Below are 14,408 nucleotides of genomic sequence, written 5' to 3'. Positions count from 1 at the left end.
GGATTGTATTATGCCAGTGCTGTGCTTTTTATTAGCTTTAATTTTTCCAGTTAAAACCGAAGCCCCCACTGCTGATATAGTAGCCATTTGCCAGTTTGGGGACCACCCTTTCTCTTTCTGGGGAATCCATATCATGTCAAGGTCCAAGGGCTGCAGGGTTGACCGGCAGTGTGGCATGTGACCTGGGCGTGGCTGGTGGGAAGCTCCTGGCTGGACTTTGAACTTTGCGGGAGTGAGGTCATGAAGCAGAGGCCCAGAGGGTCTACAGACAGCTGTGCTAGCGGTGGTCCCGGCCGGGCAGTGTCGGCTGACACTCCTTGCAGAGACCCCAGCCGGCTCCCTCACTGCCCAGCCTCACTTGTCTCTTGACTGTGTTCTGAGCCTGAGCCACCTTGTTCGTTCCGTGGACCCTCTGGTGTCTTTCCGCTGAATCCCCTTCTGCTTATGTGGCCAGAGCTGTTTCCACTGCGAACAACAGAGAACCCTGACTGAGAAGCCCTCACAGCATGAGGAGGCAAGCAAGCATAGGGCTGCATGTCAGGCCTGGACATGGGAAGTCCACACTTTTACATCCGTTTTCGGGAACTTTGTATCTCATGAGAAGAGGGAGCTGAGACCCAGGGATGTGAGGTGAGTTACTCAGGGTCGGCAGCTCCTGAGCTTGTGGTAGACCAGGGCCGAACCCCAGGCCCACAAGTTTTTCTGTCATCCCTACTCCATCAGAGCCTTTTGCTTGAGCCAGGAATGAATGGTGCTGTCTTGGTCACTCGAGCTGCCCTAACAAAATGCCAGACTGTGTGACGAAAACAGGAATTAGCTTTGTTCTAGTTCTGAGGCTGGAGTCCAGGATCAGGGTGCCAGCAAGGTTGGTATCTCTCGAGGCTCCACTCCTGTGCTTATGGATGCTGCCTTCTCGCTGTGTTCTTGCGTGGCCTTTCCTCTGTGCCCAGGCACCTGGGGCTGGCAAGCTCTGGTTTCCCTCTTCTTATAAAGAGGCCGGTTCTGTCGGATCAGGAAGGACCCCACGCTCATGACCACCTTTAACCTTCATCACCTCCATAAAGGCCCCCATCTCCAAACACCGTCACAGTGAGGGTTAGAGCTTCAACACAGAGACCTGGGCAACACAGTTCAGTTCATGACAGATGGGAACTATGGCGATTCAGGAAGTTTACTGGTGTTTGTGAGTTAATAAAAGTTGAGAAACAAAGGATATCAAAGGAAGATTTCGAAAAGTTTTTATGTAGTGCTGAGGTCTTAAAATACCTGAGATTGTCCAGCATGCTCAGTTGGTTGGGTCGTGTCTGACTCTTTGCGACCCCATGGACTGTAGCCCACCAGGCTCTCTGTCCATGGGATTCTCCAAGTAAGAATACTGGAGTGGGTTGCCATTTCCTCCTCCGGGGGATCTTCCTGACCCAGGGATTGAACCTGCATCTCTTCTATCTCCTGCATTGGTAGTTGGATTCTTTACCACTTGTGCCACCTGAGGTCTTTAAAATACGGAGGACTGGCCAGCAGTTACTATTTATTCGCCTCGAGGTTGAGTCTTTTCTGTGCAGAGAACTCCTCGGTGATTGTTCTTTGGCTGAGCCCCCAGATCCAACCTGAAACGCTGAATCGGGAACCACAGTTTCCCAAACCACATGGGACCTATGAAGCCTGCCCTCTGGTTTCAGACTGTAACTCCCCCAGCAGAGCCTGGCCATCTCCTTTCATGTCTGTTTCAGCATTCCACTGACCTGGTGGCTGCTGTCCCCCCCCCCCACCAGCCAGAATCCCCTTCAGTACTCCCCAGCAAGTCCGTGCGTCGTGCCCTGTCTGCACTCACCCTCTCTTCCAGGTGAGGGTCAAAGGCTGCTTCCCCCCTGGACCCCATTTCCTCCTTCCTTCCCAGCCCCCTGGGCTCTTCCCTCATCCTTTGCATCTTCTACTTCTTCCTCTCTCGTGGGTTGTTCCATCAGCATTGTTCCTAGTCTGGTCCCCACAAATGAGGATGCTTGTGCTTGGTGTTAGTATTACCCGCGGCGTGGTTTTCAAAACAGAGGTTCCACCACAATAGGAACAGCAGCAAACACAGACCCACACTGAGTCCTGAGCCCCAGGCCCAACCTGCTGAGTGAGAACCCAACTTATTTTAGTTTTTATTTGGAAAGCATCTTAGACATCAAGCAAAGTTGCAAAATTAACAGAGTTCTCATAAGCCCATTTACTCAGCATCTCCTCTTGGCCCTGGTTAACCTGTTCTTCACGCTATAGTAGGAGGGACTTTTAGATCATTATTCTGATCGTGTCATTCTTGCCTTATGCTTTTAAAGGATATCATGATGGCTTTTACTCTAGGGAAGAATTTAAGCTTTCCATCTTAAGACACAGACACACAAATCTCATACAATTACAGAAAAGATTGATAAATTTAACCACATTAAAACTGATAATTTCTGTTCATCAAAAGACCACATAAAACTCAGATGTTTTTTATGTTACTATATATATGACCTGATAAATATGTCTTTATAAGTAGTATTTCTTATCTACTTGATATTTGGTAATAAAAACAGTACCACTTGGAGGAGAGAGCAGAAGGTAGGAGGTAGCTGGTAGAAGGTATTAATAGCCATTTGGTGTTGGAGAAAGAAAGAGAAGATACATACTCTTTTCTAAACCAGGGAGAGAAAAATGAAAGGTAGGAAAAGGAGGAGGATGGTTTTAAGAACGGCGCTAAAATCCTTCCCAGGACAGCCTCAGAAGTAGGATAAAAGGTGCTGAAGATTTGCCACATTGGCTATTGGTTTAATTATCTGACTGCTTTTGTTTTCAAGCACCTAGAGATTCTAGCGGGCTCTTGTTTTGTGGCGGACTTAATAACCATGGAGTGGAAATGACTCACCCTGCTTTGCAAACTCCACAGTTCAGCAGAGAAGCAAAAGTAATGGTTCTATTTGGATGAAAGCTCTTTAGAGATTTTTGATGTTGCCGTCCCTTGGGTTTTCCAGGCCAGTCCTCAGAGGATGTTTTGTTTTCTGCGCGCCCGTGCCTGCAGCTGTGAGCTGCCCCGTGTGGACGGTGGGACCTCACAGCTGAAACAGCATGCCTTGGCATAGGTTTCAGGGGCACAGAATTTAGCATGTGCTTTCAATGCATTTATAACACAACTTAGCATGTTTTTCAATGTAATTTCTTCACTAGCAGTCTTATTGAAATAGGCTGATTTGCCTCAGCCTGGTGTGGTGTGAAGAGCATTCAACCAGTAAGGGTTTAGGAACCTGCCTTTCTAGGCTGGCTCTGCCCTGATGCTATTTTGAGCAAGTCAGCTTAAACCCTGAGCCTCATTTGCCATGCGAGGGGGTTGCCAAGGTCTTAAAGGATCCATTCAGCTTGAGACGTCCACGATGCCATGTTTGACTACTGTATTTAGGGAAGATTTCCAGATGGAAAAATACGACTTTCAAAATAAAACACCAAATTATGCATGTGTGAATGAGACCAGCAACTTCCTAGAGACAGGCAGCTCACTCATGAGTTTTAAAAATGTTTTATTTTTTAAAATGTTATTTATTTATTTGTTATTTGTTTTGTATTTTTGGCCATACTGTGCAGCTTGTGGTATCTTAGTTGCTCGACCAGGGATTAAACCCAGGCCCTCAGCAGTGAAAGCATGAAGTCCTAACTAACTATTGGATCACCAGGGAATTCCCAAGATTTTATTTTATTTTTTTTAAAGAACAGTTTTAGGTTCATTCAGTTAGCAAAATTGAGAGGAATGTAGAGAGATTTCCCATATACTCCCTGCCCACCCACGCATAGCCTCCCCCATTGTTAACATCCCCCACCAGATGGTACATTTGTTACAATAAATGAACCTACACTGACACAGCATTGTCACCCAAAGTCTAGTTCACTTTGGAGTTCACCTTTGACGTGCTTTCTACGTTCACCTTTGATGTGCTTTGCATTGTGGATTTTTCATCACTGCGAATCTGCATGGCACTTGGGCAGTTTCTGCTCTGTTCCATGCAGCTTGGCAGGGACCTACAAAGGAGAAGGGGGTGCAAGGTATGTTGTACCGTCCACACAGGAGAAAGTGGCTCAGTACTTGTTACTCAGAGTGTGGCTGGGTCTGGCCCCACCTGGGCGTCATGCAGAAGCTCAGTGGGCCCTCTCCTGCCGCGGCCCTGCCTGACAGTGCCTGTATCTTACCAAGATGCCCCATCACTCGTGTATCCTCCCATTCCTTTCTGCATGTTGTCAAAGAGAGAACCTTGCACTCTTGTGTGAACTAGAGTGCTTGAAAATTGATCTCCAGGGCTTGAAATTAGAATCTCTGAAGCCTTTTCTGCTGGGAGAGGCTCACCTGGGTTTTCTAACCTCTTCCTGAATTAACTACAGAAGTGATTCCCATGGCATTTCAGCGGCTGTCTCTTTAGAGTTGATTTCTTTCTCCTGCAACTTGGCCAAAAGAAGTGGGGAGAAAGCACCACGGCTTGGCTCACCTCGCAGTTCTTAATAGGAAGTTTTTGTTCCTCTCTTTTACTAGCCAGGAGAATTTTTCATTCTTTTGATCATGCTGCCTTCCCTGTTCCCTGTCCTTTGTAGGCAGAATTGATTGAATTCTAAGTTGCATCAGATACTTGGGCTCATAAATTAGCCACTAAATGCTTCTCTGTTTGCTGTTTTATCTCTTGCAGTTTTCCAGTGCACTATGTTTCTGATTCGATTAAAAAGGGATCTTGCTCTTTCTTCAGGTCTTCTGTTTCAAAATAAATCATAGCAGAGTTTTCAAATACATAAAATAATTTATTCTTAGGAAAACTTTTAAATCTATATGCTGCATAGTTGCACATATTTTTATTTTATTACTTCTCAAATTTATCACTTCTTAACCTTTACTATGGAGGAGAGCAGCTGCTACTTTACTGTATTTGTAGTAAGTGTCATCTTTATTTTTACTCATGCTTGGAATGTGGCAGGTAAATAGTAAAAGCATATAGATCAGAAATGCTAGAGCCTAGTTGTATGGAAGACAACAGATGCCTAATAAATATTGCTGTGAAACAACCGAAAATCTCTGAGAAACAGTTTTCTTCCTTAATTATCTATTCATTTTTAAAAGTCGTATTCCACAGAAAGTGAGCAGCTTTAAAGTAAGCAGCTTCTGTCTGGTGTAAATTTGTAACTTTCAGATGCTAACGGAACCAGCTAGAAATAGTTCATCTATATAAATATATGACTGAATATAATTTACAAATTTTAGTGTGTACACACAGGATCTATTCAGTTTTGTCTAAATGCCGCTCTTTCAACTTCTATGCCATGTAACAAGCTATTTTAATTCTGTATTAGGTCTCTTGTAACCTTACACATTAAGTAGTATTTTTATTGTTCATTTATAACATCAATGCTTGTTTAGATTTAACCACATTTTATCATTCCTTTATTCTCTGTTTCTTCTCAGATCTTCCCTCCGGGATAATCACCTTTTCTTTTGACGTATATCCTTGCTTAGAGAGACTCTTCTATTGGCCTTCTGTTAGTATAACCACTTTTTAAAAAAATCTGAAACTGTCCTTATTGTTAAGAATAGAGAGGATTGCTGGTTATTCAAGTCTAGATGTCAGATATTTTTCTCTCAGCATGTTGAAGATGTTGTTTCACTGTTAGTTGGCTCCTAGTTCTGTGAAGTAGTTACCTGATGGCTAATTGCCATTCCTTTTCTCTACCTGCACAACTATTTATTTATTTTTTGGTCTTTGGTGTCCTATGGGATCATCATGTGTGTCGGTATGGGTTTTTTAAAAAAATTCACCTGATTTGTGATTCTTTGTCTTCCTGAATTGAAGGATTCGTGTCTCTTGTTGAAGAGTTCCTAGCACTATCTCTTTTAACATTGCCTCCACCCAATTCCCTCCATTACATCCTTTAAAACTTTGATCCAGTGTGTGTTGTACTATCTCATTCTGCCTTCTATATGTTCTTCACTGCTTTCTTTTATATGTCTCCTCCTTTTGTTTCTCTGTGCTCCATTCTGAATAATTTCCAGGTCTGTTCCCCAGTTCACTAAATCTCCCTTCAGCTATGTCTAAGTTGCTGTTTATTGTGTATTTTATATTGTATATTGAGTTTAAAGGGCTTCCCTGATAGCTCAGTTGGTAAGGAATCCACCTGCAATGCAGGAGATCCTGGTTTGATTCCTGGGTCGGAAAGATCCACTGAGAGGAGATAGGCTCCGCACTCCAGTGTTCTTGGGCTTCCCTTCTGGCTCAGCTGGTAAAGAATCCACCTGTGATGCAGGAGACCTGGGTTCGATCCTGGGGTTGGGAAGATCCTCTGGAGAAGGGAATGGCTACCCACTCCAGTATTCTGGCCTAGAGAATTCCATGGACTGTATAGTCCATGGGGTTGCAAAGAGTCAGACATGACTGAGCAACTTTCACTATTCACTACTGCGTTTACAATGTTTAATTATTATATTTTTTCATTTCCAAAAGTTCTTTTGGTTGTTTTTCAAATCTTTCTGGTCTTTTTTTTTCATAGACTCTTGCTCCTTATTCATGTTTTCAGTTCTTTCTTTATTATTTAAATGAATTAGACATACCGTAAAAAATGTACACCATAATTCCAGTATTTGAAGTCTTTACAGTTCTGATACTGTTTGTGTGGATTTCTCTTTTCACTTTTGGGGGAGGTTTCTCTTGACTCCTTTTCATAGTACCTGATTTCTTATGTATTTTGTGATTTTTAGCTTTGCACTCATGACTGAGCATTAAGCTGACTGGTGCAATGTCCCTCTAGGCTTTCTGTTTCAATATTCCTCTAAGACCTGTGCCCTGGGCCTTCATCAGGGGTCTGGGGCATTGTATTTCCTGCCTCTCTGTACAGTGTATCTGAATTATAGGTGGAAATACCTAAATCACTTCAATGATCATGACAGCCATCCCAAGGATGAATAATATGAAAGTTTGAGAGGATGACAGATTGCTTTTGGCATTATCAGAACTTGGTCCTCAGACACGTTCATTCGTTCATTCATTCATTTAACAGCTGTTTATTGAAATTTACTGATAGCTCAGTTGCTTAAGATTCCGCCTGCAATGCAAAAGACCCTGGTTCGATTCCTGGGTCGGGAAGATCCACTGAGAGGAGATAGTCTACCCATTCCAGTATTCTTGGGCTTCCCTTGTGGCTCAGCTGGTCAAGAATCCACCTGCAATGCAGGAGACCTGGGTTTGATCCCTGGGTTGGGAAGATCCCCCGGAGAAGGCAATGGCTACCTACTCTAGTATTCTGGCCTAGAGAATTCCGTGGAGGGTATAGTCCATGGGGTCACAAAGAGTCAGACACGACTGAGCGACTTTCACTTTTCACTTATTGAGCTGTTAGTATAAGTCACTCACTGTGCTAGGCACTAGGGAGATAGATCAATAGTTTCTGTCCTCAAGATGCTCAGAGTGTGATGACCAGACAGTTCAGTTCAGTGGGACACGATCAGGGATGTGACAGGTAGAAAACTAGGGAGAGACACTCACCCACCTTTGGAGCATTGAGGACGGAGGTGGTACCTGGGCTGTATCTGCGGGGCCAGTAGAAATAATCCAGGTGGAGAGCAGGGGAAGGGCATTCCAGGCAGAGAGAGAGAGAAAGGAATGTGTAGATCACTGAGCCACAGAGGATCTGGGCTTGGGGAACTGCAGGTAGCTCACTGGGCCAGAGCATAGTTGGGAAGGTGTGAGAGTGGAGCAGGGAAGGATGAGAGGTGAGCCTGGAGGTAGTCTGCAGCCTGGATGTGGAAGGTCCTATAACTAGGAAACTGCTGAACTCTCTTTCCTGCGTAGTGCGTGGTGCTGTCAGAGTAGTCATGTTCATTTCTCATAAGAGCCAACTCTTCTGAAAGAATAGGAAAACGGGCTTGGGCATCAAGGCAGGCTTCTACTAAGATTCCAGCTTCACCTGCGTCTGGGTGGTCACATAACTGATTTAGTTACCTTCTCCGAACCTCTCTTTCTCAGTGATAAATGAGAGAGCAGAGACAAGACAGCTCCATATGTCCTCCTCTGTTTATAGTATTCTGAGGTGTGTGAGAAGGCAAGCGGAACATGTCAGTGTGTGGATACAGACAGACACAACACACTTAAGTAAAAGTGGTGCTCAAATTTATGGATATTTGCAGGTATATGGTGACAGTTAACTGACAGTTTCTGGCTTTCAATTGGTTGTTTAACTTCTGTGAACCGTGGATATTCAGTGAGTGGGTATCTGTTGATGGAGAATATTTTCGTATCTAAAACAAAATGTTAGCAGTGTGACTTTCATTGCCTTTCAACTGAACTCAGCTGTTATTTTCTTTGTAGATGAGCTCCCTCTGGAACAGCACAATCTTTCTTTCTCCTCCGTGGAGCTCATGCCAAGGGAAAGCGCTGTGCCCAGCACTGCACACGTGGCCTTAACAGAAACCGCTCCAGGGTCCCCGCAAAGCAGTTCTCTCCACGTCACATCATCTCCATCCGCCACGACTTTTGATACAGCCTTTTTTAACCAAGGAAAATGGACCCAAAGTACAGCAGATCCCAGCATCTTTGCGGCAAATTATGTGGCAGTGACGAGCAACGAGGTCCTAGATGACGATGAAATGGACAACTTCTTGCCAGAGACTTATTGGACCACCTCCCGCGTGGTTTCTCCGGTACGATACGTCACAGTCAGTCCGCCAGAACTGCCCAAAGAAACCTTAGGCTCCGTGCTGACTCCGTCGTTACCCGTCATACCTTTACAAGATGAAGAAGTGACATCAGCCTGGCTAAACACAGTGCAACAACCAACCACGTATGCTGAACTCCCCGGTCATTTCAATGCTTTTCCCACTTCCGAGGGCATAATTCCAATGCCTAGTAGGAATTTGGCATTTTATCCTTCTGATGCTTGTGGGCACGTGTCAAGCAGGACTTTGCCAGAGATCATGGCTCCAGGAGCAGAGGGCTCAGGAACCTTCCTTCTGAGCTCGCAGTCTTCCGAGTCCTGGCCACCAGGCGATGATGTTACTCAGCAGCCATCTCCCCTGCCAGGGCAGGTCTCACCGCCTCTAGAGGATGCTCTGGCCACAGATACAGACAGATATCCTGACGTCACCACTGCTTTGGGTCAGAGTCTAGACAAAACCATCTCCCCAGGCACACACCGTCCTGCAGCTCTGTCGCAGATGGTCCTTGCTTTCAGCAGCAGCAGTGCACACTGGGCTTTGTTCCCAACTCCCCTGGCGTCTGGATCCTTTTCTGCTCAATCAGCCGGCATGTCCCATAACCCTTTTCTTCCCGGCGACTCCAGTGAGGCATCAGAATTGCCTGGCCACTCAGTGGTCCCAAGTGGTGTGGGTAACTCCCATGTCCGGAGCCCGGTGTCTTCGTTCAGACCATACACGTGGTGTGTGTCCTGCGCTGCAGTGTCGTCCCGGCCCGTGCTGCTAACGAGCCTCACGGAGAAGGACGCGGGATCGGGATATGGTGCTGAGACCCTGTCCCCGACCCCCTTGGAAGCCAGCAGCATCTCTCCGCTGAGCAGCGTCGTCGCGGACTTCTCTGAATTTGAGGAAGATTCTCCAGAGTTTAATACACTTTTCCCCTCCAGGCCGACGGTTCCTCTCTCTTCTCCATCCGGGGAAATCTCAGCCGCCAGCGTCGGTATTTCAGCCGAGGGGGAGATGAGCGGTGTTGTGACCAGGCAGGTGTACCCTCCCCACGGCCACCTCTCGGTGCCTGTGTCACCTGATGCTGCTCTGGGCTCCTCCTCTGTCGCTCAAGCGACGCTGTCCAGTGTGACGCTGTCCAGTGTGACAGCCGTGCCGTCCTCGGTCACCCCCGGCGTCCTTCTCGACTCTTCTTTCCCCATCACAGCAAACAGAAACACACCGTCGCTTGCCGTCAGCAGTCCAGGTCTTTTTACGTCTTACAGTTCGGAGCCACCGGCAGAGTCTTCACTTTTCCCAGACCGAGAACCTGTCAGTTTTTCCCAGCATGAAACTGCAAGTATTTGGGGTTCTGCGTCCAGCTTTTTCTCTACTCCACCACTGGACTACAGCAGCGGTGTCCCTCCATCTTCAGAAGTATTTGCTTCTCCATCTCTGAGGTCAAGGGATCTGTCTACCTTTGTTTCTCAGGCGTTTTCCAGCTTGGTTGAGACACCTACGTTGACTGACATGATCAATTCTCAGTCACTGCAGCCCTCTGTTCCCGGTTCCACAAACCTGGAGTTTTCTCAGCCCTGGCCAAGCTCAGACTTTCTTTTAAGCACGTTCACTCTTCTCCCTAGTTACTCTGAAATGTCACAATGCTCCAGCTTCCCCTCTGATTCTCTGAAGTTTTCCGAAGCGCCCACAGTGTCACTGACAGATGCTGAAGCTCATTTTACCTCAGCTTTCACTGAAACTACCTCCTCTGTTGAGTTTTCACTCATGTCCCATGAACCTGCAGTCACCACACTGGTGCCCTCCAGCTCCGAGCCCGTTTTGACTGCTGACTCTCACTTCACGTCACTTTGGACTACTGCTCCTACTTCACCTGTTTTAACTGAACCTTCTCTCTTTTCAACCCCAACACCTTCTGGTGATATCAGTGCTATACATGATCACACGTCTGTCTTACCCTCTTTCTCGGAAGTCACCCCGACCAGCACAGTGCTGGTCACTGCTGGGTACCTGCCGTCAGCATCCCCGTCTGTTCCTGATGTGACCCCCTCGCCTCTCCCTACAGAGCCTACAGGTGGTTCGCGTGGGCCGTCCTTCACACCCGCGAATTTACCAAGGAACACCTCCACTGAACCAAGCACATCTGATACCAGTGGTGCCCCTGAGAATTCTGGTCACACCACCCTGAACAGCAGAACTGCCAGTCAGGATCCCCACGAGCGCAGCACGCTTCTCCCCGCACTGTCCCTTCATCCCGTGACCACCCCCACTCCCGAAGCGTCAGTTCATACTCCAGCGCTGGTCACCACCAAGTCTCCGTACGTGTGTGATATTACAGTTCCTGACGCCTATTTGATCACAACTGGTAAGCCCATGCTTCACGTCCCTTCTCTCAGTTGGGGTGATCTTCCAAAGGTGCTAAAACGAAACACGTATATGATGTGCAGCTTTGGGGCAAGGTATAAGCTCTGGATCCAGACAACTCCTCACTGCTGTACCAGCTCCCATGAGTTCTCTGGACAGTTAGCTTCTCTAAGCCTCAGTTTCCTCAACTGTTAAACAGGGAGGATGGTGACACTTTCTTCTTTGGGTTGTTATAGCGATTTCAATGAGTTAATGCATATAACATACTTAACCCAGTGCCTGGCCTATATAGTAAGTGCCCGCAAAATTTTACAGATTAGCAGCAATGAAAACAGATTTAAATGAGCCTTAGAAGTGTTTGCTAGGATCTTTGTCCTTGGAGCTCATAACCCATCGGATGCATAGATGACACAGTTAAAGTAAAACACCTTTATATTTAGTTCAAGAAGTTAATTGGACAAATGTGTAAGGGCCACCACTGCAATTTCTTACTCATTTACCATTCTCACTTTTCCTGGAAAATAGGGGGCACTTTGTTCTTATATGAAAGTGTTAGTCACTCAGTGGTGTCTGATTCTTTGCATCCCCACAGACTAGCCCTCCAGGCTCCTCTGCCCATAGAATTCTCTAGGCAAGAATACTGGAGTGGGTAGCCATTCCCTTCTCCAGGGGATCTTCCCGAGCTAGGGATCAAATCTGGGTCTCCTGCATTGCAGTCAGATTCTTTACCATCTGAGCCATCAGAGAAGCCAAGGAGAGCAACATGGGGTGACTTAGGATCCGCTGAACTGGGTCACACACCTTGACCGTCTCCCCAGCCTGCCGTCTGAGTTACCGGCCGACAGGCAGCAGCTTCTCTTGCAGCTGCTTGGCTGTTTTAGTCGCAGGAACCCAGAGTACCCCGGATGTCATGTCTGAACAAGTCTGGTGACTGTGGCCTCCCATCAGACTTTCCCACTTGTTCCTCCTGAAAAGTGGCAGGTTGTGCACGAAGCCAGTGTCCTGTTCATATACACTGAAGTACAGCGTGAGGTTGATCAGCAGCCTGGTTCTGCGTGTTGGTTGAGATGGGGATGAGGGTTAGAAAGGAAGAAGATGGCAGGAGAGGAGGAGCAGGCAGGGAGCCGAGTGGTCAGGGAAGGTGGAACTGGGAGGAGGGAGGAGAATGCACTGGGTCTTTTTTCTCCACACTGAGACCAAGGGAGCCTGTGGGTCCTCTGCACATTCATAATGACACTAACCTGCCTTGCAGTGCTGGCCCGCAGAGCCGTGCAGGAGTATATCATCACATCCATCAAAGAGGTGTTGAGGAGCCACTTCAACCGCGTGGTGGAGCTCAAGGTGGGTCTGCATGGTGTGGAAATCTGGAGGGGGAGCTTGAGTGGATTGCACGTCGTAGTGGGAACAGGACATTTACTTTCCTCTTCCCCCCCCTCCACCTTCTCTTCCTTTGGATCACCCCTCAAACATCCAGTTCTCCAAGGAAGCCTTTCTGACCCCAGAGGAGACCTCGTTTAGTCCATCAGGGGACGTGTTGGCAGAGTGGGAACAAAGGGCTCTAAGACTCGAGCATGGGGTGATGACCTAAGGATCTCGCTTCCCTTGATTTACATGAAAGGGCTTGGATGAGAGTTTAGAGTGAATGTGTGTGTATGTTTCTGTGCAGCGAGTGAGATGGGTTTATGCTGGACACCTGCTAGTGCCTGTCCCCTGCTGAGCTCACAAAGCCACGTTCTAGGCTGGCGCCATCCTGAACAGAGCCATGAGCCATGTGTGGCTGTTGAGCACGTGGAATGGGGCTTGTCCCGAGTGAGATGTGCTATCATTGCAAAATATACACCACATTTCAAAGACTCAATGCAAAAGGGAATGCAGAATATCTCATTAATCATGTTTTTGCATTGCCTACAATTGGGATGATATTTCATATATGGTTTAAGTAAAACGTTTTAAAAATTAATTTCACTTGTTTATTTTTATATTTTTTAATGTGGCTACTAGAAATTTAAAAATTACAATTCATTCGAATCAGTTCTAATGAGGTGGATGAAACTGAAGCCTATTATACAGAGTGAAGTAAGCCAGAAAGAAAAACACCAATACAGTATACTAACACATATATATGGTATTTAGTTAATCAGTAAAGATAACCCTGTATGCGCTACATCAAAAGAGACACAGATAAATAGAACAGTGTTATGGACTCTATGGGAGAGGGCAAGGGCAGGATGATATGGGAGAATGGCACTGAAGCATATAAATTATCATATGTGAAACGAATCGCCAGTCCAGGTTCGGTGCATGATACAGGGCGCTCGGGGCTGGTGCACCAGGATGACCCAGAGGGATGGGATGGGAAGGGAAGTGGGAGGGGGGTTCTGGAAGGGGAACACATGTACACCTATGGTAGGTTCATGTCAATGTATGGCAAAACAAATACAATATTGTAAAGTTAAAAAATAGATAAATAAACTAATTAAAAAAATAAAAAATAGAATTAGATATAGAAAATTAAAAAAATAAAAAATAAAAATTACATATGTGGCTCACATATTTCTTGTGGATAGTTCTGCTTAATAGAGCAAGTGGTCCTTTTTATGTGGATTAAATACAATAAAACACCTTGAATTTTTCTGAATTCCTTATTTGGTTCCTATTATTGACTATTCTTCTTTTTCACAGTCCTTGCTCTTGTAATTTTGTGCTTTTGTTGAGAAAGTTGACAGATATGTGAGAGGAATAACTAAAATAAAATTTTAATTATCTCTGAAGCCATACCCCTTCTTTTAAAATTATTTTTTTAACTTTATTATTTTTCTACTCAATACAGCTTCCTTTAGTTTGAATTATGTTACCCTCAAATTTTCTAATTAATGTCTTTTGTCTTTATTTTTATAGGTTTATGAACTATTTGCTGACTTCACTTTTCTGGTAACATCTGGTCCCTTCGTTTACACGGCAATATCCGTCATCAATGTACTTATAAATAGTAAACTTGTACGAGACCAAACTCCTTTAATCTTGGCTGTGAAACCCTCCTTCCTTGTGCCAGAGTCCAGGTTCCAAGTTCAAACAGGTAAGAAGACTTAAGTATAGTTGTTCTGATTTGTAAATAGAATTTCATTTTATTTTTTATGTTTGAAAATAGTTTGGGGAGGATTGTGTCAAAATTTGTTATTCAAAATTTCAAAAAACTTTATAATGATGAAGAATTTCCAGCTTATATTAAAGTGCACAGAATAGTATAATGAACCCCTAGGTACTCATTGTACGGCTTCAACAATTGGTAACTGAGACAGTAAAGAATCCTCCTGCAATGCAGGAGACCTGGGTTCAATCCCTGGGTTGGGAAGATCCCTGGGTTGTGAAG

The 14,408-nt window shown here is 45.6% G+C and overlaps 1 protein-coding gene across 3 annotated transcripts in view; it reads left to right on the top strand.

Moving 5' to 3' along the window:
• KIAA1549 (KIAA1549 ortholog) overlaps window positions 1–14,408 on the top strand; it is a 127,051-nt gene that overhangs the window by 36,206 nt on the left and 76,437 nt on the right. For all 3 annotated transcript variants that reach the window (XM_081533114.1, XM_081533116.1, XM_081533115.1), the window contains exons 2-4: window positions 8,349–11,039; window positions 12,291–12,379; window positions 13,937–14,114. In XM_081533114.1, coding sequence (XP_081389240.1) covers window positions 8,349–11,039; window positions 12,291–12,379; window positions 13,937–14,114 — 2,958 coding nt within the window. The remainder of the gene's footprint in view (window positions 1–8,348; window positions 11,040–12,290; window positions 12,380–13,936; window positions 14,115–14,408) is intronic.

This window comes from Giraffa tippelskirchi, chromosome 10 (genome assembly GCF_054371585.1).
Source record: "Giraffa tippelskirchi isolate mGirTip1 chromosome 10, T2T-mGirTip1v1.2.pri, whole genome shotgun sequence".
Classification (NCBI taxonomy): Eukaryota; Metazoa; Chordata; class Mammalia; order Artiodactyla; family Giraffidae; genus Giraffa; species Giraffa tippelskirchi.
The sequence above is the reverse complement of the archived record's forward strand: the minus strand, read 5'-3'. Positions and strand labels throughout refer to the sequence as shown.